The 21986-nt window shown below is 54.1% G+C and overlaps 3 protein-coding genes across 3 annotated transcripts in view; 1 reads left to right on the top strand and 2 right to left on the bottom strand.

Moving 5' to 3' along the window:
* Positions 1–742, bottom strand: part of Tnpo2 (transportin 2) — a 13435-nt gene extending 12693 nt beyond the window's left edge. The window contains exon 1 of the mRNA XM_013034177.1: positions 113–742. The gene's annotated coding sequence lies outside the window, so the exon portion shown is untranslated. The remainder of the gene's footprint in view (positions 1–112) is intronic.
* A 5778-nt stretch (positions 743–6520) lies between these two features.
* Positions 6521–10493, bottom strand: LOC105999272 (chromosome unknown open reading frame, human C19orf43). The gene is made up of 3 exons (XM_013034249.1): positions 10100–10493; positions 7151–7228; positions 6521–6933 (listed from the first exon to the last, which is right to left on the bottom strand). The coding sequence occupies exons 1-3, from the start codon at positions 10436–10438 to the stop codon at positions 6826–6828; spliced, it is 525 nt and encodes a 174-aa protein (XP_012889703.1). The 5' UTR covers positions 10439–10493; the 3' UTR covers positions 6521–6825.
* A 1358-nt stretch (positions 10494–11851) lies between these two features.
* Asna1 (arsA arsenite transporter, ATP-binding, homolog 1 (bacterial)) lies at positions 11852–19063 on the top strand. The gene is made up of 7 exons (XM_013034202.1): positions 11852–12022; positions 13027–13174; positions 16402–16550; positions 16653–16803; positions 17769–17876; positions 17964–18161; positions 18722–19063. The coding sequence occupies exons 1-7, from the start codon at positions 11862–11864 to the stop codon at positions 18851–18853; spliced, it is 1047 nt and encodes a 348-aa protein (XP_012889656.1). The 5' UTR covers positions 11852–11861; the 3' UTR covers positions 18854–19063.
* Positions 19064–21986: the final 2923 nt, after the last annotated feature.

Consider the following 21986-nt stretch of genomic DNA (forward strand, 5'->3'; position numbering starts at 1 on the left):
GGTCGGGCGCGGCCCCGACGCTAGGGCCGCGCACGGCGCAGGCCCAAAGCCCGGCGGGGGTCGACGCAAGCCGGAGCCGAGCGAGTCCGGATCCTGGGTGAGGCCCACTTACCAGGCCCTGAGCGGCGGCGGCGCCTGGCGCGGCGGCTTCTCCTGAGACTCGCACGGAAGGAGGGAACCGGAGAGAAGGAATTAAATAAAAAAAAAAAAAGGAGGGGGGGAAACGCCGCCGAAAATGAACCGCCGCGGCCCCCGTAGTCCTTTCAAATTGACCCAGTTGGGCCAATCAGAAAGTGCAACCGTGACGCGCGACCTGACATTAGCCCCGGGCAGGCCGAGTCACGTGACGGAGGAGAGGCCGCCCCTCTAGCCAGCGGGTCCTCCCAGCGTCTCGTTTCCCCAGTATCCCACAACGGCGTGGCCAGAATTCTTGGCTGGAGCCCGGGATTTGATAGAACGTGTGGACTAGTGGTGTGTGAGGGGCCCTGGAATCCCTGGGGCGGCCCAACTGCTGCGCTCCCTCCCCTTCCCTTTCCCCACGAAGTGGATGACTGAATTTGCCCCATCGAGAGGGTACTTGGGAGCCCCCCCCACCAAACGCACAGAAGTGCAGAGGGACTAAGTCCTGGGTGGACTTCAGACGCCAGAAACAAAGGAAAGAAAGCTGGCCCCGCTTCGGTTATTTTGCAGTACTTAAAAAAAGGTGCAAGGGTATTTTAAACAAATGAGTTAATAAACTCACCCCAAGGCTTAACCCTCTCCCTTACCTGAAGTTGGATGAGATGAAATCCCTTGTCCAGGAAACTTAGGCGAAGGCAGTGTCAGGATGAAAGAAATTCATGGTCCTCAAGCCATCTGAAGAGAGCTGGGAAGTTTTCCCTTCTCTCTGAGAGCAAAGCGTTCTTGGAAGAGTTGCAGACCCTGGAATGGGGGTGGGGGGGTAACCTACTGCTACTTCAGGATCAACTTCCCCAGAGAGGATAAGAATAGTGTACTCCTTGAGAGATAATCCAAGTTAATATTACCTGACCATCTGCAAATTGTTCTTTGAAAATCGTGGTCTTTACCCTTAAGCCTCAAGCACGTCCTTTCCCTGTATTGTCTCTTCCTAAATCAATATTGACTGAATCAATTGGAGCTCTAATCCCAAAGGAGAACCCAGCACTTCCCAGCGGGACTTTTTGACCCCGGGTGAGACATAAATCAATGTTGGCTCCGACTTGTAAAACATAAAATAAAAAGAGGGACAGATTTCTCAGCCCAATTCCGGTGGGCAAAGGCACTCATGAAACCCTGGCATTAGGGCCTCCCGGATTAGGGAAGGGTCGCCTGGCGCCTGACTCCACTCCGCGACTCAGGAAAAGGAGCAAAGATTCCCACCGATGCCAGCTACGCTACTCAAAAAACACACGTGCGTGCGTGCAGGCGCCACGTACGCATGCGCTTACCTCGCTCCCCCTCCCTCTCAGGCCCGCCCCGTCCCCGGCCCGCGCGGCGCGCTGAGAGCCCAGAACTACAAATCCCGTGGTGCCTCGCGCTCACACCGCCGCGCTTAGGGGCTCTGGCTGAGAATCAAAAAGTAAGGAGATGCCGGGCCGGCTCTGAAATCGCTTTAAGCAGAGCAGTCTGTCGGCGTGAGGCTGGATTGGAGTGCTACTGGGAGAACTGAGAATTCCATACACTTGTTGTTGGTTCAGCCGGGCACTGATGTGCAACAGACAATTCAATATGTGTAACCCCTCCTTCCCTTCCTTCTTCCCTTCTTTTCTTTCTTTCATTTTCAAGACAGGTTCTCATTACGTAGCCCAGGCTAGGTTAGAGATCCTTCTGTCTCAGCCTCCCAGAGTTGGGATTATAGGCGTGTCCCACCACATCCAACCTCACCCTTCTTTTTGATGTGTGGCAAGTTTTCACCTGCCCTGTGCAAGCCTTGGGTAGTTGCAGCAGAGCAAAGTGCCTCTTGCTGCCATGTATTGCCTACATTGCTTTCGAGCCTCCTGGTCAGAGAAACTCCCAGATACACAATTTGGATGTCAACAAGTTTCTTCATCTGTTTGTTCGATATGAAGCGCTCCTCCCACTTCCGCCTCCTGAATAGCCAGGACTATAAGCATGCACTACAACCACCACATCTGACTCATATTTTCTTTTTTTTTTTTTTTTTGTGGGTTGTGGGGCCTGAACTCTGGGCCTAGGCGCTGTCCTTCAGCTCAAGGCTAGTGCTCTACTTGAGCCACAGCACCATTTCCGGCTTTTTCTGTTTATGTGGTACTGAGGAATTGAACCCAGGGCCTCATGCATGCAAGGCAAGCACTCTACCACTGAGCCATCTTCCCAGCCCCCTGACTCATATTTTCTATGCAACCTATTATCTGAAAAGCGGTTTCCAAATGTTAAACCGCATGAGATTCTCACAACAGGCCCAAGTATGGCAAACTTAACTGGAAGCATGCAGGCAAAATGCAGGGAGCCAGTGCTCAACTGGTTCTGGGATAAATGAATCAGAGGGAAATGTGTTCTCTTTACAAACCTTCCTGCCTGCATCTCCTCACACTGAATTACTGGGGTGGGGAGCCTGCAGTGTAGTTCAGTGGTACAGCACTTGTTTATTAGCATGTAGAGATTCTTGGGTTCGGTATCCACCCACTAAAAATAAAAATCAGCAGGGTGCCAGTGGCTCAGGCCTGTAATCCTAGCGACTCAGGAATCTGAGATTTGAGGACTGCAGTTCAAAGCCTGACTGGACAGTAAAGTCCATGAAGCCTCTTATCTCCAATAAACCACCAAAAAAACAGAAGTGGTATTGTGGCTTAAGTGGTAGAGTACTTGCATTGAGCTGAAGAGCTCAGGGACAGCGCCCAGGCCCAGAATTCAAGTCCCATGACTGACCAATAAAAATTAATTTTTGGGGAGAAGGGCTCTTGCTTGCTACTGAGCTCCAGTAAAATCAGTATTTTCTTTTGGGGGCAGAGAGGAGGTTCTGGGGGTTGTGATCTCAGGGCCTACATGCTTGGTAGTTTCTGTATTACTTGAGCCAGACCTCCAGCCCCCTCAAAATCAATATTTATTAAATACAGCTGAAAACTTGTAGGTCTCCGGTGGTGGCTCACACCTATAATCCTATTTGAGAATCTAAGGATCACAGTTCAAAGCCAGCTCCGGAAAGGAAAGTCTGTGAGACCCTTACCACCAATAAACCACCAGAAAACTAGAAGTGGTGCTGTGGCACAAAATAGTAGAGTGCTAGCCTTGAGCAAAAAAGCTCAGGGAAGCCAGGTGCCAGTGGCTCATGCTAGAAAACCGGAAGTGGCGCTGTAGCTCAAGTGGTAGAGCGCTCGCCTTGAGCTGAAGAGCTGAGGGACAGCGCCCAGGCCCAGAGTTCAAGCCCCACAACTGACAAAAAAAAAAAGGAGGCAGAATGCTAGCCTTGAGCTGAAATGCTGAGGGACAGCGCCCAGACCCAGAGTTCAAGCCTCAAGACAAAAAGAAAAAAAAAGCTCAGGGACAATGCCCAAGCCCTGAGTTCAAGTGTACAATGGATAAAAGCAAATAAACTAAAAAAACCACATGTAGGTCAGGGGTACCGCACTTGCATAACAGGCATGAGGCTCTAGGTTCTAATCCCTAGCACTACAAAATAAACGCAGCCCTCAAACACAAATTATCTCCACGCACAGAAGCAATAATAGTAGTTTCAAACAATGTCAAAGTTCTATCAGTATGCTCTTTCATTTTTTGCCATGCTGGGGCCTGAACTTGGGGCCAGAACACTGCCCCTTAACGTTTTTGCTCAATGATGACACTCTACCATTTAAGTCATACCTCCACTTCTGGCTTTTTGATGATTAACTGGTTGGAGATAAGAATCTCATGGACTTTTCTGCCACAGCTGTGAGGCACTGGCATCTGTTTTTCTTTTCTGTAATGCTGAAAAATCAAACCCAATTATTACCAGTGTCAGGCAAACTCTTATCACTGAGCAACACTTGACTTTAGAGATGAAAAATAGATGAAGGTCTGAACCACAGAAAGGCCAGGCACTAGACTAATGGCTCGCTCCTAAAATCTAACTACTCAGGAGGCTGAGATCTGAGGATCACATTTGGAAGCCAGTCTGAACAGGCAAGTCCATGACTTTTTGTTGTTGTTGGTCATGGGCCTGGACCTGGGCGCTGTCCCTCAGGTCTTCAGCTCAAGGCTAGCGCTCTACCACTTCAGCCACAGCACTGCTGGCTTTTTCTGCTTATGTGATGTTGAGGAATTGAACCCAGGGCTTCATATACACCAGGCAAGCACTCTACCACTGAGCCACCTTCCCAGCCCCAAGTCCACGACTCTTATACCCAATTAACCACCAAAAAACCAGAAATGGAGCTGTGACCCAAGTGGCAGAGCACCAGCCTTGAGCAAAAATGCTAGAGCCAGGCGTCGGTGGCTCATACCTGTCATCCCAGCTACTCAGGAGGCTGAGATCTGAGGATCACAGCTCAAAGTCAGGCCAGGCAGGAAAGTCCATGAGACTCTTATCTCCAATAAACTACCTAGAAAACCAGAAGTGGTGCTGTGACTCCAAGTGGTAGAGTGCTTGCCTTGAGCTGAAGAGCTGAGGGACACTGCCCAGACCCAGAGTTCAAGCCCCACAACTGGAAAAAAAAAAATGTTAAAGGACAGTCTCCAACTTAAAGCCATAGCACCAGTACACACATGCACACATGTCTAAGTGATTATAGACTATCACACAGCTAACAGGCACTAAAACAAGATTGAAGCCCTATTGACTCACCAAAACTTAATGCTCCTCTTCCTTCACTTTTCCAGGGTTACTGACAGGGTGGGGGAGTAGCACAAGCAGTGTCTCTAACAGCTCCAGAATGGAGGCCAAGCTACTATAGGGGTGACCTACTTCTCTCACTTGTTTCTTTTTAAAGATCCAGCGGCTGTTGCTGGCTTGGGGGGAGGAGATGGTGGTGGCAGCCTTAGCTTCCCTGGCCCCTCCCCCACCTGCCATGCCCCAAGCCAAAGTCATACCTGGGCCCCCCCTGGCTCCCCTAAAGGAAGAGACCTTTGAGCCTTCCAGGAAAACCAACCAGACTAGCCTTAATGTGTGGTTGCAACAGTGAAGGAAGAAGGCAAACTGTGGGTTTCAGTTAAGGTCTGCACCTGTCCCTGGACGTGGGCATTCTCCAAGGACACACCTCCTTCAGGGCTTGAAATGATTGTCACTTTGGTCATCCTGCCCAATCTGCATACATTTGACCGCCTCTTGCTCTCATCTGGAACCTCTGTGGGTGGAATGTCAGACCGTGGCATGTGGCCTTAGGAGATGTTCTTCTATCTGTTCATTTCTGGGCTGTTCCTCCCCAGCTACACACACAATGGCAGCAGCTGTGTCACCACGGAAGCAGGCATTCAGAACTCGTTTTGTGGTTTCGCTTCTGGTGTTTGGGTCTATAGCCCCAAGCTGGCCTCTTCCTCTCAAGCACTGTACTACAGATGTCACCAAGCTTACTGCTTGGGACAGAATCTGAGGCTAGGGACCCACCTCACCCTCTCCCAGGCCCACAGCTGCCTGCCCTTCCTCTCAGGCCCCATCAGGGCCGCTCCTGCCCATGTATGTGTAACCCAGGCCCATCCTTCTACTTGGGCCGCCCATCCTCACCTCCCCCAGGACCGATCGGATGTCAAGTGAAATAAACCCGGCCATACCAGCCAGCCTCCACTTTGTCCTTATTACCAGTCCTGCTCCAAAACGGCTTCAGCTGCACCCAACCTCAAGGGCAGGGAGAGGGAAGCCTGTTCTCACCTGTGACCCCATGGCACAAAGAACAGGGTGGGCATATAGTGGACAAGCTGTTAAGTATCTGCTGAATAAGCAAAAGAACAGCTCTGGCCCAGCCAAGATGGCAGATGTGTGGAAACGAATGTGCAGTGAGTGCTGAGGATTACACCCGGAGCCTTATGCCTCTGAGCTAGAGCCGAAATGGAATCGGATCACACTGAACCAGCCTGGATTACACACCTGGAATCACGGCTCTTGGGGCATAGTCAGGAAGATCAGGTATTGGACAAAAATATTAGAGACCAGACCTAAGATGGCAGAGTGGGGGTGCAGTGGCAGGGAAGAAAGAGGTTTTTTTTTTTTTGGGTCCGGTCGTGGGGCCTGAACTCTGGGCCTGGGCGCTGTCCCTCAGCTCTTCAGCTCAAGGCTAGCGCTCTACCACTTGAGCCACAGCACCACTTTGGGCTTTTTTTCTTTTTGCTTATGTGGTGCTGAGGAATTGAACCCAGGGCCTCGAGCATGCAAGGTAAGCACTCTACCACTGAGCCACCTCCCCAGCCCAGAAAGATGGTTCTTGATTTGAGTCCAGGACAAAGGAGAGAATGTGCCTCTGTATTCTGATCCTCTCCCCCCTTCCACACCCAGCCAGGCCCGGGCTTTGTTAGATGGGGTGCCCCTCCCCATCTTAGGGGAGGGGGCTGAAGTCAGGCAGGGTAAAGAAGACAAAAGCAAGCACACAGCTCGGGCACTAAGTCGAGTTCTTTACTTCCCGGAAGTGATGGCTAAGGGAAGGAGAGGAAGGCAAGAGGAGGAAGACAGAAAGAGCCAGAGAGAGCAGGGGGCAGGAGGGGACAGTGAACCACTGTTCTAGTAAGTCTCAGGAGGCAAGTGCTCAAGGTAAAAAAAAGAGTCCTGGAGAATCGTCCGCGGCTGCGGGAAGGCCCTCGGTTTCCTTCCGTGAATCAGTCCTCGGGGAAGGCCGCCGCGCCGTCTCGCATTAAATAGTATGTACATCGCAGAGTCCCAGGCCGTGGCGCAGGGAGGGCTCATTTCACCAGGGGCCGAGTTTTATCATCGTCGCCACACTGGTGGGCTTTGTACTTTTTCACTTCTGCCATGTACTTAGCCCACGCGTCACCTTTATTTGTTAATACCTGTGAGAGGGGGCGCAGATGAAGACAAGGAGGTTAAGGGGCCAGGAACCATCCCCAGGGGCCCCCGGAAGGCCTGGGGTTTATGGGAAGCACGTGCGGGCCCAGCTGTCTGGAGACTGGTGGGAAATTCTGCCCACCAGCCACGGGGCAGGGGCAGGGGCAGGGCAGGAATGGCAGAGGCTCACCCACTGGGAACAGAGTTGACCCGCCTGCTCACCTCATCCTCCGTCTTCTGCTTCTTGGCTACTATTCCCGTCTTGAGGGCTAGTTTGTTCCCGCCTCTGCGTTTGCCCACCTGGGTGAAGGGACAGAAGACTGCAAGGGTTACAGGAGCCGGGCCCGCCCTGGGCGGCGCTGAGGCCCACTACACCTTCCTAGCCCGGCCTGGCGGCCCGGCCCGTCTCGACGGGGTGCCCAGCTCCACCAGCCGGCCGACCTGCGCAGCAATCAGAGGAGCACATGCGACTCAGCGCCTGCCCCGGCGGGGGGCCACCATGCCAAGGCAGTCCTAGATCCTGGGCTGCCCTCCCTGGACACTGTAGGGGGCTATAGCTCCCTTTAGTGAGCACCTACAGTATGTGGAGCCCTGTGAGTACAGGAGTCATTGTCTTGCACCTTCTCAGAACCATTTTATAGCCCTGGAAAGACTCTGGGAGGGGCAGAGCAGGCTCCCACAGCCAGGTGGAACTGAGCCACTTGGTCAGCACCCTGAACCTTGCCCAAGGGACACTAACTCCCTGTCCTCAACCTGTCATTTGTTGCTAGTGTTGTATGTGTGTGTATGTGTGCCTTCAATGTCCCCTCAATTAATGTGACAGGGACAGTAGCAACAGTGGGACTAGTGCTGCTGTCGTATCTACCCAGGGACCTGACATACACTTCTGCCACAGGAAAACTTCACTCTGGGTTTTCACTATCTTCTCCACTCCCCTTGACTGGAGACTTTCTGTATGTCAGGGCCTGCACTTCAACCAGCTAGATACCAGGTATTGCTACAACAGCCCTGTCCCTCTCCCCCACTTTTTTTTTTTTTTGGGTCAGTCGTGGGGCTTGAACTCTAGGCCTAAGCGCTGTCCCTCAGCTCTTCAGCTCAAGGCGAGCGCTCTATTACTAGAGCTATGGCATCACTTCCGGTTTTCTGGTGGTTTATTGGAGATAAGAGTTTCACGGATTTTCCTGCCTGGGCTGGCTTTGAACCGCGATCCTCAGAGCTCAGCCTCCTGAGTAGCTGGGATGACAGGCGGGAGCCACCGGCGCCCGGCTTCTCCCCCACTTTTGACAGTGCTGGGAATTGAACCCATGGCTTCCCACATGTTAAGTGCACAGTCACCAAACCACATTTCCAGTCCACACAGACTTTTTTTTTTGGTGCCAGTCCAGGGTGCTTGAACTCAGGGCCTCTTTGTTCACTCAAGGCTGGTTGGTGCTCTTAAGCCACTTACTTAAGCCACAGCTCCACTTTCAGCTTTTTGGTGAATTGGAGATAAGAGTCTCACAGATTTTCTTCAAACTGTGATTCTCAGATCTCAACCTCCTGAGTAATTAGGATTACAGGCATTTGTCACCAACACCTGGCTCCCAGACATTCCCCCCCCCGCCTCCTTTTTTTTTGTACCAGACCTGGGAGGCTTGAACTCAGGGCTGGACACTCTACCACTTGAACTATAGCTCCACTTCCAGCTTTTCTTGGTAACTAATTGGAAATAAGAGTCTCATATACTTTCCTGCCCAGGCTGACTTCAAACAACAACCCTCAGATCCTCACACACCATTTTTACTAGATGAAGTGAGGCCTGCCCCACACCACAAAGCTGAATCCCAGGCTTGATCCCCGCCTACCCAAGTCTGGTTTTTCTTTTTTGTCAGTTATGGGGCTTTAACTCAGGCTTGGACACTGTATTTTTGTTTTGTTTTGGTCACGGGGCTTGAACTCTGGGCCTGGGCGCTATCCCTCAGCTCTTCAGCTCAAGGTCCCACAGCGCCACTTCCGGTTTTCTGGATGGTTTATTGGAGATAAGAGTCTCATGGGGACTTTCCTGCCTGGCCTGGCTTTGAACTGTGATCCTCAGATCTCAGCCTCCTGAGTAGCTAGGATGACAGGCGTGAGCCACCGATGCCCAGTCAGCCTGTTATTCTCTTTTTGTTGTTTTTTTGTTTTGTTTTGGTCATGGGCCTGAACTCTGGGCCTGGGCGCTGTCCCTCAGCTCTTCAGCTCAAGGCGAGCACTTTAACACTTGAGCCACAGCACCACTTCCCAGTCTGTTATTCTTATATCAACACTGATGCCAACACCAGAGACAAGCTTAGGGTTAACAATCTGTATACAGCTCATTAATTCAGCCTGGAAATACTTAACCTGGCACTGGCATTTTGAACTAGATCATTCTTTGTTGTTCTATGCATTGTCAAGCAGAGTCCCTAGCCATCACCCATAGATGTCACTAGCCACTCGTCCAGTTTTAACACCCAAACATGTCTCCAGACTTTGCCGTGCAGGGGGGGAGGGGAGGAGATGATGACGGTCTTTAGTTGAGATACCCCTGCTTTAGGTTCATGCTATAATGCAGGGATTAGTTCACTGGGAAGGGGGCGGGGGAACAAAAGAAAAAAAATTGACTTTTTTTTGTTTTTTGTGAAGAGAAAAAGGGTAGACCTGCCCAAGCTGAAAACAAAAACAAAACTGCGATCCTTTCTATCATGTTAAGTGACTGAGCACCCAGGTACTCAATAAACGGACAGTGGTTCCGTGAGGTTTACAGAAGTCAAGCGTACATCCTAAGGCCACACAGCGGTCTAAGCCTAATTACACGTAGATCAACTTGGGGTTCTCAACTTGCCCCCCCTTCCCACATTTATAGGGTGTCGCCAGTATCCAAGTCCGGGTTCCACTCACACATGCAACCTTGGTGTCTAGGATTTTCCCTATGGCCAGAGTGCGGCTCCGAGCGCAATTCTCCGGTTCTCCCGCGGGTAGGCTACGGGGTACCCACTCCCGCCCCCCCCGCCCCGGGCCTCCTCTCGTCGGGAACCCAGCGTCCACCCCGGGAGGGTCCCCTCATGGCGGCGGAGTGTGGGCCTGGCCCTCGATCCCTCCTCGGGACCCGCTTTCCCCGGTGCCAAGGCGGGGCCTGGCGCCGGCGCCCGCCCCCACCCCGCGGCTCCTTACGAAGCTGAGCGTGGGGCCCGGGCCGCCCTTCCTCTTCGGATCCCCGGGGCCGCCGGCGGTGGAGGCCGGCTGGCCGGGCCGCGGCGGGCCCGGGGGCGGCTCCTCCTGTCGCTGCCGCTGCTCCTCCTCCATCTTCCGCTTGAACAGCTCCAAGAAGCTACCATCGTTGGCGAACAAGTTCACGCCGCCCGACACCGGGCTCGAACCGGCGCCCACCTCCTCGTCCCCGCTCTCGGGTGACGTTCCGGGCCCCGACTCGGCCCATCGGCTCCCGCCACCGCCCGCAGGGCCTGGCGCCTCCCGGCCTGGAGGCTCCGCCCGTCTCCCTCGGGCAGCCATCTTGTCGCCAGGTGCCGCGCAAAGGACTCTGGGAAGGCCACTCCGGCCCCGCGCTTGGCGCCCGACTGTCAAGGTTCGGAGCAGTGCACGCCGGGAAGAGACGTCGGAGCCCCGGAAGCCTCCGCCGAGGGGGCGGGGCAATGGCGGGGCTGGAGCGCCAAAGCACGCGAGGGGCGTGGCGTCCCGACGCCCCGCCCCTGGATTCTCAAACTCGAGTCCGATTCAAGTTTGCGTTTCGCGGACACGCACGGTCCTCCGGAAGGGGATTGTCGTCTCGGACTGGGACTGTCAGCTGGTGTTCCCAACTGGAATTCCCGCACGGGACTGGAAGCATTACCTAAAAGCCCCCATCTGCCACTAGGAACAATCCTTGTGAGTGCAAGTGCCCCGTTTGGGGCTGTATATTCATTCAACTGACACATTGGAACTCAGGTTCTTTCATAGGTCTAAAAGGCACATCGAATCTGGGACACCCTCCCCCTGGCTACAAATGGCAGGTTTTCTAGGTTAGGCACTTGCGTCTGAGAATAGAATACAGCTGGCTCCGTGGAGCTGGAGACTCCAATAATAAGGTAATTTTGCGACCTGGGGTTCGCCAATTGGAGCCAGGGATATTTCTAGGTTGAGTTCCTCCCCACCCCCCGAAGGTTAAACGTGTTCTAAGATGGCAATCCCCGCCGAGGAACTGGGACACCGCTTGTATTCCTTCTCCAGGTCAGGGGTTCAAGTCAAAAGGGAATTCGCTGAACTTGGAGTTACCTTCAAACAGGAAGCCAAGTGCAAGGAGGTTTTCAGGAATTCGAGCCTCTTACACAAGAAATACGGTTACAGGGATACATTCTGCCCAGCATGGAGGGCCTGCCCAGAGTGCGTGGACTCTGCCCAGAACTGGAATCGTGTTTCCTTACACACCACCGTCAGCCCGGGGACCTGTCTAGATGTCTCACAGCCAGGGGAATAACCGAGGCGGCCGGCCTCACTCAAGTTAGAGAAGTGACGGACACGAAAGGAAGCCTGCAGACTCGAGGCCGGGCGGGACCTCGGCTCTCACTTCGGGGAACCAACTTGGACTCGGGTGTTTGGCTGGTTGCTAAGGAGAGGACGGCGGCTACCGGGACGTGGAAATGATTGGTGGAAGTAAGAAAAGATGTCACCAATGGAAAGAGGGCTGCAAGACTTACCGTCCAATCAGAAGAGGGGAGGGATCCGGACCGTACCAACACGGCCCTGAGGTAGGGGGAATCCTGGAAAAGTGGAGTCAAGAGGTGCGCGAGGTGGAGGCTGGAAACACGGAAGCGCGAAGCTATGGTTTCTGTGCTCTCCCGCGCGGCCTCGAGGAGGAACGCGGGGGGCACACTTCCCGCCCCCCCCCGGAGGCGCGCCGCGTGGTGCGCTCCGCTCGGTCACGTGAGCCGGTTCCAAGATGGCGGCGGGAGTGGCCGGGTGGGGGGTTGAGGCGGACGAGTTCGAGGATGCGCCTGATGTGGAGCCGCTGGAGCCCACGCTCAGCAACATCATCGAGCAGCGCAGCCTCAAGTGGATCTTTGTCGGGGGCAAGGGCGGCGTGGGCAAGACCACCTGCAGGTGAGCAGGGCCGCGGCGCAGCCAGAGCGGCGGGTGGGATGTACCACCCCGGGCGAGGGGAGGCCGGGGGACCGGCGTTTCCCGCTGGGAGCCGGACACCGAGGCGGCAGCGCCGGGGGTCTTCCGGGTTCCAACCGTAGCCAAGAGGACTTCCCGAAGGCCGGCAGGCCGGGGTCATCCTCGGACTCGGATCGCTGCTGTGGGGGCTGAGGTGCGGGACCTGGGGAATCCCGCACTTTTTGGGGCCGGCGTGGGGAGGGGTGGAGGGACACACAGGTGTCCCCCTCAGCCCCACGGCGCCCGAGTCCGCCCCGAGTGGAGAGGAAGGGCCCCCAGGGCCGGCTGTCCTACCGTGGGGGCGGGGCGGGGAGGGCACGTGATCAGACTCTCCACCCGCTCCAAGGTAAACGGATCCCGGGGGGCAGATTATCCTGGACACGAGGCCCTCGTGAACTTTTTGTTTTTGTAAGGGTCCCAGGGCTTGAGTTCAGAATCTGGGGGGCGGGGGGGGGGGGGGCTGTCCTTTAGCTCTTTCACTCAAGGTTTTTTTTTCACTTCAGACTTTCTGATGGCTAATTGGAGGCAAGACTTTCCTGCCCCGGCTAGCTTTGAACTGTGATCCTTAGATCTCAGCCTCCAGAGTAGCGGGTGTTACAGGCTTGAGTACCAGTCCCGCCTGCGCTTGGGGCCATGAACTATCTTGATCTTAACCGGAAGCAGAGAACCTCCTGGCCCAGAGTTGGTTGAGGAAGGGAACACAGGTAACCTATGACGGCCTGATGGTTGGTTTATGCCACTGGGTGCCTAGCAAAACAGTACCAGGCCAAGCTCCATCAATAACTAAACCTTATTTCCTACCCTTAGTCCACGTTGTGGATCACAGGTGATGTCTTGACCGAGTTCCCCCACCGAACCTGCCAAGCCAAGTCTCTGGTTTCTCTGATAGAAACTGGACCAGTGCCCAACCTCTCACTCATCAGCTTTTCAACCTTTCCTTCTAACAGCTGCAGCTTAGCAGTCCAGCTCTCCAAGGGGCGGGAAAGTGTCCTCATCATCTCCACAGACCCAGCCCACAATATCTCAGATGCTTTTGACCAGAAGTTCTCCAAGGTGCCTACCAAGGTCAAAGGCTATGACAACCTCTTTGCCATGGTAAGTAAAGCAGGACTCAGCTCACACTCAGTTCTTGCTCGGGCACACCACTAGCCACCAATTAAGTCCTGGCCTATCTATTTTCACCCCTTCCTAACATGCCCTCTGAGGAATGAGTACAAACTGACAAAGAATGGGAAGGAACAACTGAAGCAAAGTATGCAAAGCTAAGGAGGAATAGGAAGAGATGATGGTATGAGTTCTTACAAGCCACTGTGAGTAGCTTGGCATTGATTCTGAGTTTACTGGGAAGGTATTCTTATTTTATTTTATTGTTGGTCATGGGACTTGAACTCTTTGGGCCTGGGCACAGTACCTGAGCTATTTTGCTCAAGGATAATGCTATACCACTTTGAGCCATAGTGCCACTTCCAGTTTTTGAAGAGTTTATTGGTGATAAGAAGCTCATGGACTTTCCTGTCTGGACTAGCTTTGAACCACAATCCTCAGATCTCAGCTTCCTGAGTAGGTAGAATTACAGACCTGAGCCACAGGTGCCCAGCGTATTTTATTTTTTTACTTTACTTTTACACTTTTTTTTATTGTTTTGTTGGTTGTGAGGCTTGAACTCTGGGCCTGGGCACTGTCCCTCATCTTTTCATCTCAAGGCCAGCGCTCTACCACTTGAGCCACAGCACTTCCAGTGGTTAACTGGAGATAAGAGTCTTAGGGCTTTTCCCACCTGGACTGGCTTTGAACCGTAATTCTCAGATCTCAGCCTCCTGAGTAGCTTTGATTACAGTAATGAGCCACGGGTGCCCCATTTATTTTATTCATTTCTTTTTGCACTGGTACTGACTTGAACTCAGAGCCTGGGTGCTATCCTTGAACTTTTTTGCTCAAAGCTGGTACTCTACCATTTGAGCCACACCTCTACTTCTGGCATTTTTTTTTCTTATCCGTCCTGGGGCGTGAACCCAAGGCCTCAACATTGTCCTTGAGCTTTCCTTTTTTTTTTTTTTTGTCGGTCGTGGGGCTTGAACTCCGCGCCTGGGCGCTGTCCCTCAGCTCTTCAGCTCAAGGCGAGCGCTCTACCATTTGAGCTACAGCGCCACTTCTGGTTTTCTGGTGGTTTATTGGAGATAGGAGTCTCACGGTCTTTCCTGCCCGGGCTGGCTTTGAACCGCGATCCTCAGATCTCAGCCTCCTGAGTAGCTAGGATTACAGGCGTGAGCCACCAGCGCCCGGCCCTTGAGCTTTTCTGCTTAAGGCTAGCACTCTACCACTGGAACCACAGCACCGCCTCCTCCTTTTTCTGTGTATGTGGAACTGAGGAGTCGAACCCAGAGCTTCATGAAGGCTCGGCAAGTACTCTACCATTAAGTGAGATTCCCAGACAAGAGGTCTTTTTTTTTTTTCCTTTAGTGCTGATGTGTTGGGATTTGAAGTTAGGGCTAAGACACTGTGCCTAAGGTATTTTTTCTCAAGAGCTAGTGCTCTACAGTTTCAGCCACAGCTCTACTTCCAGCTTTTTTCTGGTAGCTAATTAGAGATGAGTCTTAAAGACTTTCTTGCCTGGACTGGCCTCAGAACACCATCCTCAGATATCAGCCTCCTGAATAGCTAGGATTACAGGCGTGAGCCACTAGTGCCCAGTGACAAGAGGTTTTTCTCTGTTGTCCAGGATGGCCTGGAACTCCTGAGCTCAAGCTATCCTTCTACCTCAGCCTCCCAAGTAGCTAGGACTACAGTACAGGTGTGTGCACCAGGTCTGGCTTTGGGAGGATATTTTTAAGAAAACTGATGGTAAAGCATATTAGATTGTGATGAGAATGGGTTAGCAGTGATTTAGGCAGAGCGCTGTCCTCAGGCAGGGAGAGCTCTGTACAGCACAGAGCCAGAAGGTAGCTTCTGCCAGGGTCAGGGGCAGACAGAGACATGGAGAGCTGGAGTATTTGCAGGATGGAGATGAGGCTGGGGGCAGCCAATGACTTTTGTTCTCACTGAGGCCAGGGCCTCAGCAGTCAGTGGAACGGCAAGGTTTGAGGAAGACACCAGATCAGCATCTCTCAAGAGGGCCCCAGAGTCGTCTGACTTGACAAGTGTGTATGGGAACAGGGAGCAGGAAAGGAATGACTGCACCTAGTTGTAGCAGTGTCAGAGCTGGGGAGAAGCACACAAAGAAGAAAGCATTTAGAGGAACAACCCAAGGGGTGTGGGCTGCATAAAGGTGACAGCCAAGAGACATTGGATAGCGGGACCCATGGAGGTTTCAATGCTGAGGCTGAAGTTGGGTATGATGGCTCATACCTATAATCCCAGCTACTTACATTCAATGCAAAAGTTGGAGGGTCTCGAGTCATAAGCCAGCTCCAACAAAGCTATTCAGAACATATCTCAAAATGCAAAATGCACATAGAAAATCTGCACATGGCTAATCATAAGACCTTGAGTTCAATCCCTACAAAAAAATAAAGCCATGCTCACCAGGCGATAGCGGCTTACGTCTATAATCTTAGTTACTTGGGAGGCAGACATCTGCGGTTCCAGGTTCAAAACCCAGGCAGACAAATCAAGAGACTCTTATTTACAATTAGCAAAAAGCCAGGAGTGGAGCTGTGGCTTAAGTGGTATAATGCCAGCCTTGAGCAAGAAAAGCTCAGCAAGAGCACAAGCCCTGGGTTACCAGCCAGGCCCTCGTGGCTCACGCCTGTCATCCCAGCTACTCAGGAGACTGGGATCTGAACATCAAAGTTCATAGCCAGCCTGGGCAGGAAAGTCCATGAGACTCTTATCTCCAATGAACCACCAGAAAAATCTAGAACTAGAGCTGTGGCTCAAAGTGGTACAGTGCTAGCCTTGAGAACAAAAGCTCAGGGACAGTGCCAAGGCCCCGAGTTCAAGCCTCAGGACTGCTGCCACACACACACACACACACACACACACACACACACACACGCTCAGGGACACACACACAATTACATGGGGTGTGAGGAGGAGGGCATTACTAGTAGATCCAGTGTTCAAGGAAGGCTCACCTTAGAATGACCTGGAAGAGGTTCAGGAACCAGCTTCCAGACTGGGAACAGGGCCTTACAGTCCAGGGATGGTTTAAGTTTGCCTTTGGGGCCCTAGTCCCGGTTGGCAAATTTCAGCTTGGCTTGTAAAAGCCTGTACCAGAACCTGTGTCCCCCAAGGCAGGGCTGAGGCCTCGTGCAGGCCTGTGGTTAGACAGACACAGGCCCCCTGTGGCGTGGCGCCTGACTCTGGTCCCCTCGGGTCCCCAGGAGATCGACCCCAGCCTGGGTGTGGCTGAGCTGCCCGACGAGTTCTTCGAGGAGGACAACATGTTGAGCATGGGCAAGAAAATGATGCAGGAGGCCATGAGCGCCTTCCCGGGTATCGACGAGGCCATGAGCTATGCCGAGGTCATGAGGTCAGGCCCAGCCATTGGTGGGGGGGGGGGCAGGGCTGTCTGGCAGAGGAGAGGCCAGACCTGACCTTCCCCCTCCCCCGCCCCATCTTCCTCTCCCCTCAGGCTGGTGAAGGGCATGAACTTCTCCGTGGTGGTATTTGACACGGCACCCACGGGCCACACGCTCAGGCTGCTCAACTTCCCCACCATCGTGGAACGAGGCCTGGGCCGACTCATGCAGATCAAAACGCAGATCAGCCCCTTCATCTCCCAGGCAGGCTGGTCCCTCCCCCGCCCCTCCCTCCTCCTCCTTTCTCCTCTTACTCCAGGAAGGATGTATAGCATAGTCCAGTGACAGCATGGGGGGCATAGCACATACTCGGCCTCGTCTCATCCTCTGCCCTCCATTGCACAGCCCAGCTGTGCGACCCCAGACAGGTGGCTTTACCTCCTCAGCCACCTGCTCAGCCTCACAGTAGCCCTGCGGGTTACCTGTTACCGTGACACTCACTGTGCACCTATTATGTGCCCAGTACCATTCTGTGATGTCAATGTGTGCCAGGCTTATAGATGGGGAAACTGAGGCTGCAAGAGATCCAAGGTCTGGGCTGGGAAGGTGGCTCAGTGGTAGAGCGCTTGCCTTGCATGCCTGAGGCCCTGGGTTCGATTCCTCAGCACCACATAAGCAAAAAAGAAAAAAGCCGGAAGTGGCGCTGTGGCTCCAGTGGTAGAGCGCTAGCCTTGAGCTGAAGAGCTGAGGGACAGCGCCCAGGCCCAGAGTTCAGGCCCCATGACTGGACCCAAAAAAAAAAAAGGGAGAGAGATCCAAGGTCTTAACCACAGTTGACCCAAAGTGGCACCCTGGGATAAGGCTCCGCCCCAGGAGCCCCTGCTGGCTCATTGCATTTAACCAGCAAGGAGATGATAGGGTCTCTCTCTCTCACACACACACACACACCTGTGCTTTTTTGTTGTTGTTGTTTGCCAGTCCTGGGTCTTGAACTCAGGGCCTGGGCACTGTCCCTGAGCTTTTTGTTCAACATTAGCACCCTACCAGTTGCGCGTGCCAGTTCTGGCTTTTTCTGTTTGTTTGGACTTGCTCCCAGGGCTTCATGCATGCCAGGCAAGCACTCCACCGCAAGCCACCTTCCCAGCTCCCAACACCTGTGTTTCTTGAGCCCCTTCAATCTGGAGCGTTTCCTGGGCCCCAGGTAAGTGGGGACTCTGCCCTCTCCTCAGATGTGCAACATGCTAGGCCTAGGAGACATGAACGCAGACCAGCTGGCCTCCAAACTAGAGGAGACGCTGCCCGTCATCCGCTCTGTCAGTGAACAGTTCAAAGACCCTGTGAGTCTAGGCCCAGTGGGGGGCGGGCGGGAGGATGGGCACTGGGAGGCTGGGCTGTCCCTCACCATCCTCTGTGGTACCCTGCAGGAGCAGACGACCTTCATCTGCGTGTGCATCGCCGAGTTCCTGTCCCTATACGAGACGGAGCGGCTGATCCAGGAGTTAGCCAAGTGCAAGATTGACACCCACAATATCATTGTGAACCAGCTCGTCTTCCCTGACCCCGAGAAGCCCTGCAAGATGTGTGAGGCCCGCCACAAGATCCAAGCCAAATACCTGGACCAGGTATGCCCACCCTTCCCGGCCTAGACTTCTCTGTGGCCCCTCCCTGAGGGGGGAGGGGGGGAGGGCTCTGGTATGCCCACCCTTCCCGGCCTGGACTTCTCTGTGGCCCCTCCCTGAGGGGGGAGGGGGGGCTCCGGTTTCAGAACACGATCCTCCTATTGATACCGCCCTTGTAAATGTAAGTAGGAATGAAAGGTGTGAATCACCCTGCCTGGCATCCTGATTGAGATGGGTCTCAGGAACTCTGGATCTTCCTAGCTCCTGAGTAGCTGGGATGACAGGCATGAGCTCCCAAGCTGGGCAACGTAGCACTTTTCTTTCTTTCCTCGCTTTCTGACCCTCCTGTCCTTTGTCCCCATTTCGGAACCTCTGGCCTGGCTGGGGTTCCCGGGGCCCTGGGGAACGGGAGGCCTACCCTGAGGGTCCCCATATCACCAGCCCCACTCCCACCTAAGATACTATGAGGCCCCCTCTTCTCCCCTGGAACCCCTTGTGTGGACCTCTTCTGCCCTTCTCTCCTGCCCCTGATGGCTGCTTTCTGCCCTCCGTCCCCACTGCAGATGGAGGACCTGTATGAAGACTTCCATATCGTGAAGCTGCCATTGCTACCGCACGAGGTGCGGGGGTCAGACAAGGTCAACACCTTCTCTGCCCTCCTCCTGGAGCCCTACAAACCCCCCAGCGCCCAGTAGCACCGCACCAGCCCTCGCTGCTGCCATTCCACACCCACACTCCCCAAACGGGGCAGAGTTTGCACAAAGTCCCCCATAGTACTGGGGAGACCCATGGGGGGAATAGGAGGCGGGGAGAGGGGGTCTGTTCCCCCTGGTGGGGCTGAGGGGCCTGCGGTCGCCCCCACCTCTCCCTGTCTCTCGCTCCTCAATAAAATAACCTTCGACAGCTGTGTTTGTTGACACCGGGCAGCGCCGGTGCCTTCATGCAAGTTGATGGGTCGCGCACTGCACAAGGGCGTCCCATCTAAAGGGGTCCAGAGACCTGGCAGAGGGGTGTGTTTATCCTGGCACTTTTGGAAGGAGGATGTCTGGGGAGGGGGAGGCGCTTTGTTCTGGTTCTGAGTGGGTAGCCCCTGCTGGGGGCATCAAAGCCTGAAAATGGGACAGAGGAGAGCTGGAAGCTCAGAGTGTGGGAATGTGTAGGCCCCTTGGCCCGCCCCAGGCTGGTGGGGAGCGGATTAAGCCGGCAGTGGGCCCAGGACAGCCTGCTGTTTGGTTTGGGAATTAGTGGGCGCCCTGGGCTGAGGCTGGGCCTGCCAGACTGGGGATTAAGAATCTCCACCTCCCCTCCACACACACACACCCCCCCCACAGACCGCTGCCCTTCCCTGTAAAGACCTTGGAAGATGGAGCTGATTAGGGGAACCCCATGGCAGAGGCTTCCAGCTGGAAGGGACCCCAAAGGCTGGACCCACTTCCAGAGGGGGCCCCTGCAGCATGTGCCTCCTGCTTCTTGAGTGTTGAAAACGGGGTTCACCAGACACTTGGCACAGGCAGCTGGGAGGCACCTAGGGGGTCCCCTTGACCTGCCCCTCCTGCCCCTGACACCTCCTGGGCAGCCGTGGTCATCTCTGCCTGGCAGACTCCAGACCTGGCATGGCTTTCAGTGTTTTGCAAGTTCCAAGCCTGGAGCTCTTTGGGGGGGGCGGGGGGGGGACAGACATGGGGGGGTCAGAAGACACATGACTCAGGAAGTGGTATTCAGGGTGTACACACCCAAAGTCTGGGCTTGCCCGGGTGTGCGTGTAAGGGGAACCCAGCCACGAGCCTAGACGCGTCCCCCCAACTCCACTCTGCAATGCTTGCGGGTGTGTGCAAGCAAACGCGTGTGGGCACGTTGGGGTGTGCATAAACAAGTGGGGGAGGTGGATACCGCCGAGATGAGGACCCCGGGCTCCGGCCTCGCTGCCTGACCAGATCCGAGCTGCTCCAGCAATCTGCGTTCTGAGCCAGGTTCCCTATTTGCTTATTTGGATAATGAGACTCAGCGCTCCATACTTCGCTCTGTGCACCAACAAACAGCCCTAAGCGTGAAGGAATTTTACGACAGCATCAGGCACTGACCTGCCAGAAACTGTTTGTTATTGTTTGATGTTAAGATGGATGATCAACCGTGAAGTTGTCAGGGCGGCCTGCCCACCACTCTGGCACGGGGGAAGGGGGGGGTCTGAGATGGGAAGTGGGGGGTGGGGGGGACCTGGGAGAGTGGGGGTGAGCAGGAATGGGAAGGTGAACCCCAGCAAGGACAGCTTAAGTGCTAGAGCATGGGGACACAGTTGAAGTGAGAATGTCCAGGTCCTGCGTCTGGTGCCACCACCTCAGGTGACCCTCTTTTCTAGGGTTTATAGGCTGCCCAGCAGCTGGACGGCGGAGACACCGGTCTGAGGGTGGCCAGTCTAAGCCGGATCCTAATTACCCCGGGCGGGGCAAACATCTGCCAACCTGAGAACACAATGTCCCGGCCTGCTGGGCCTTGGGTGGTGCTGAGTAGAGGTATCTGCCAATCCTAGCACACAAGGGGCGAATGCAAAGAGTTCGTGAACATCTTGGGCACCACATACCACACCCCTCAAGTTCAGACTGACCCCTGAACCTCTGCCCTTCTCACCCCCATTCTCACGGGACTGTCTTTGGGGTTACTAAACAGAGTGGGGATGGGAATGCCATATGTGCCAAAGAATGTGCCCCCCCTTCTAGGGGTGCGGGTAAAGAGTGAGCATCTGGACTTCTGTCCCTGAGTTTGTGTGTTCCTAGCGATGCTGGCTGTGTGAGGGACGGTGCGTGTCTGGGTGTGTTTGCATACAACACAGCAGAAGGAAGAGCTGGGGGGGAGCTGGCTTGATATGTGTGATGTGTTCACTTCCCTTAAACGCTGGTGGGTTTCACGAGCTTCTGTACATAGTGAGACGTTAAAGGAACAAAGTCCCTCATAGTGCGAATGACTTTCTTTTTTTCTGTGCTGGCGATGGAATTCCAGGTCCTTCTACCAGAGCTCCATCCTTAATATATTTTTTATTTTTTTGTCAGTCTGGGCCTGGGCGCTGTCCCTCAGCTCTTCAGCTCAAGGCGAGCGCTCTACCAGTTGAGCCACGGCGCCACTTCTGGCATTTTCTGAGTAGTTTATTGGAGATAAGAGTCTCACAGACTCCTTGCCTGGACTGGCTTTGAACCATTGACTCTCAGATCTCAGCCTCCTTGAGAAAGGATGGTGTCCCCATAGTTTTCAACACCCCGAATACATCTCTGTCCTGGAGAAATCAGGATTCTGGCCTCTGTGTGAACGTATGTGTATGTGAATGTGTGTGACGTAATTCTGGGGACTTAGTGGGCTCTGCTCACCCCATGTGTCTGTATGAAGCGTGTAACTGTGAGCTGAGCATGCATACAGGGTCCCTCTGCCTTATAATCTACCTGTTGAGATAGGGAAGAGGGCTAGGTGTGACATGAACTTCGGAAGTCTTTCTGACAGCCTCTGTGTCACTATAATTGTGATAAGTAAAGCTGATTTTTTTTTTTGTCTGTCATGGGTCTTGAACTCTGGGCCTGGGTGCTGTCCCTCAGCTCTTCAGCTCAAGACTAGCGCTCTACCACTTGAGCCACTGCGCCACTTCTGGCTCTTTTTCTTTTTGCTTATGTGGTGCTGAGGAATCGAACCCAGGGCCTCATGCATGCAAGGCAAGCGCTCTACCACTGAGCCACCTTCCCAGCCCCATGAAGCTAAATTTCTATCTGGGTCTGCCATGTATATTTTCTGTGACTGTGATTACAGGTAAATGTGGGGTCACTCCACCTCTCTGAGCTGCCCGCCTGT

Source organism: Dipodomys ordii, unplaced genomic scaffold (assembly GCF_000151885.1).
Source record: "Dipodomys ordii isolate 6190 unplaced genomic scaffold, Dord_2.0 Scaffold184, whole genome shotgun sequence".
Lineage (NCBI taxonomy): Eukaryota > Metazoa > Chordata > Mammalia > Rodentia > Heteromyidae > Dipodomys > Dipodomys ordii.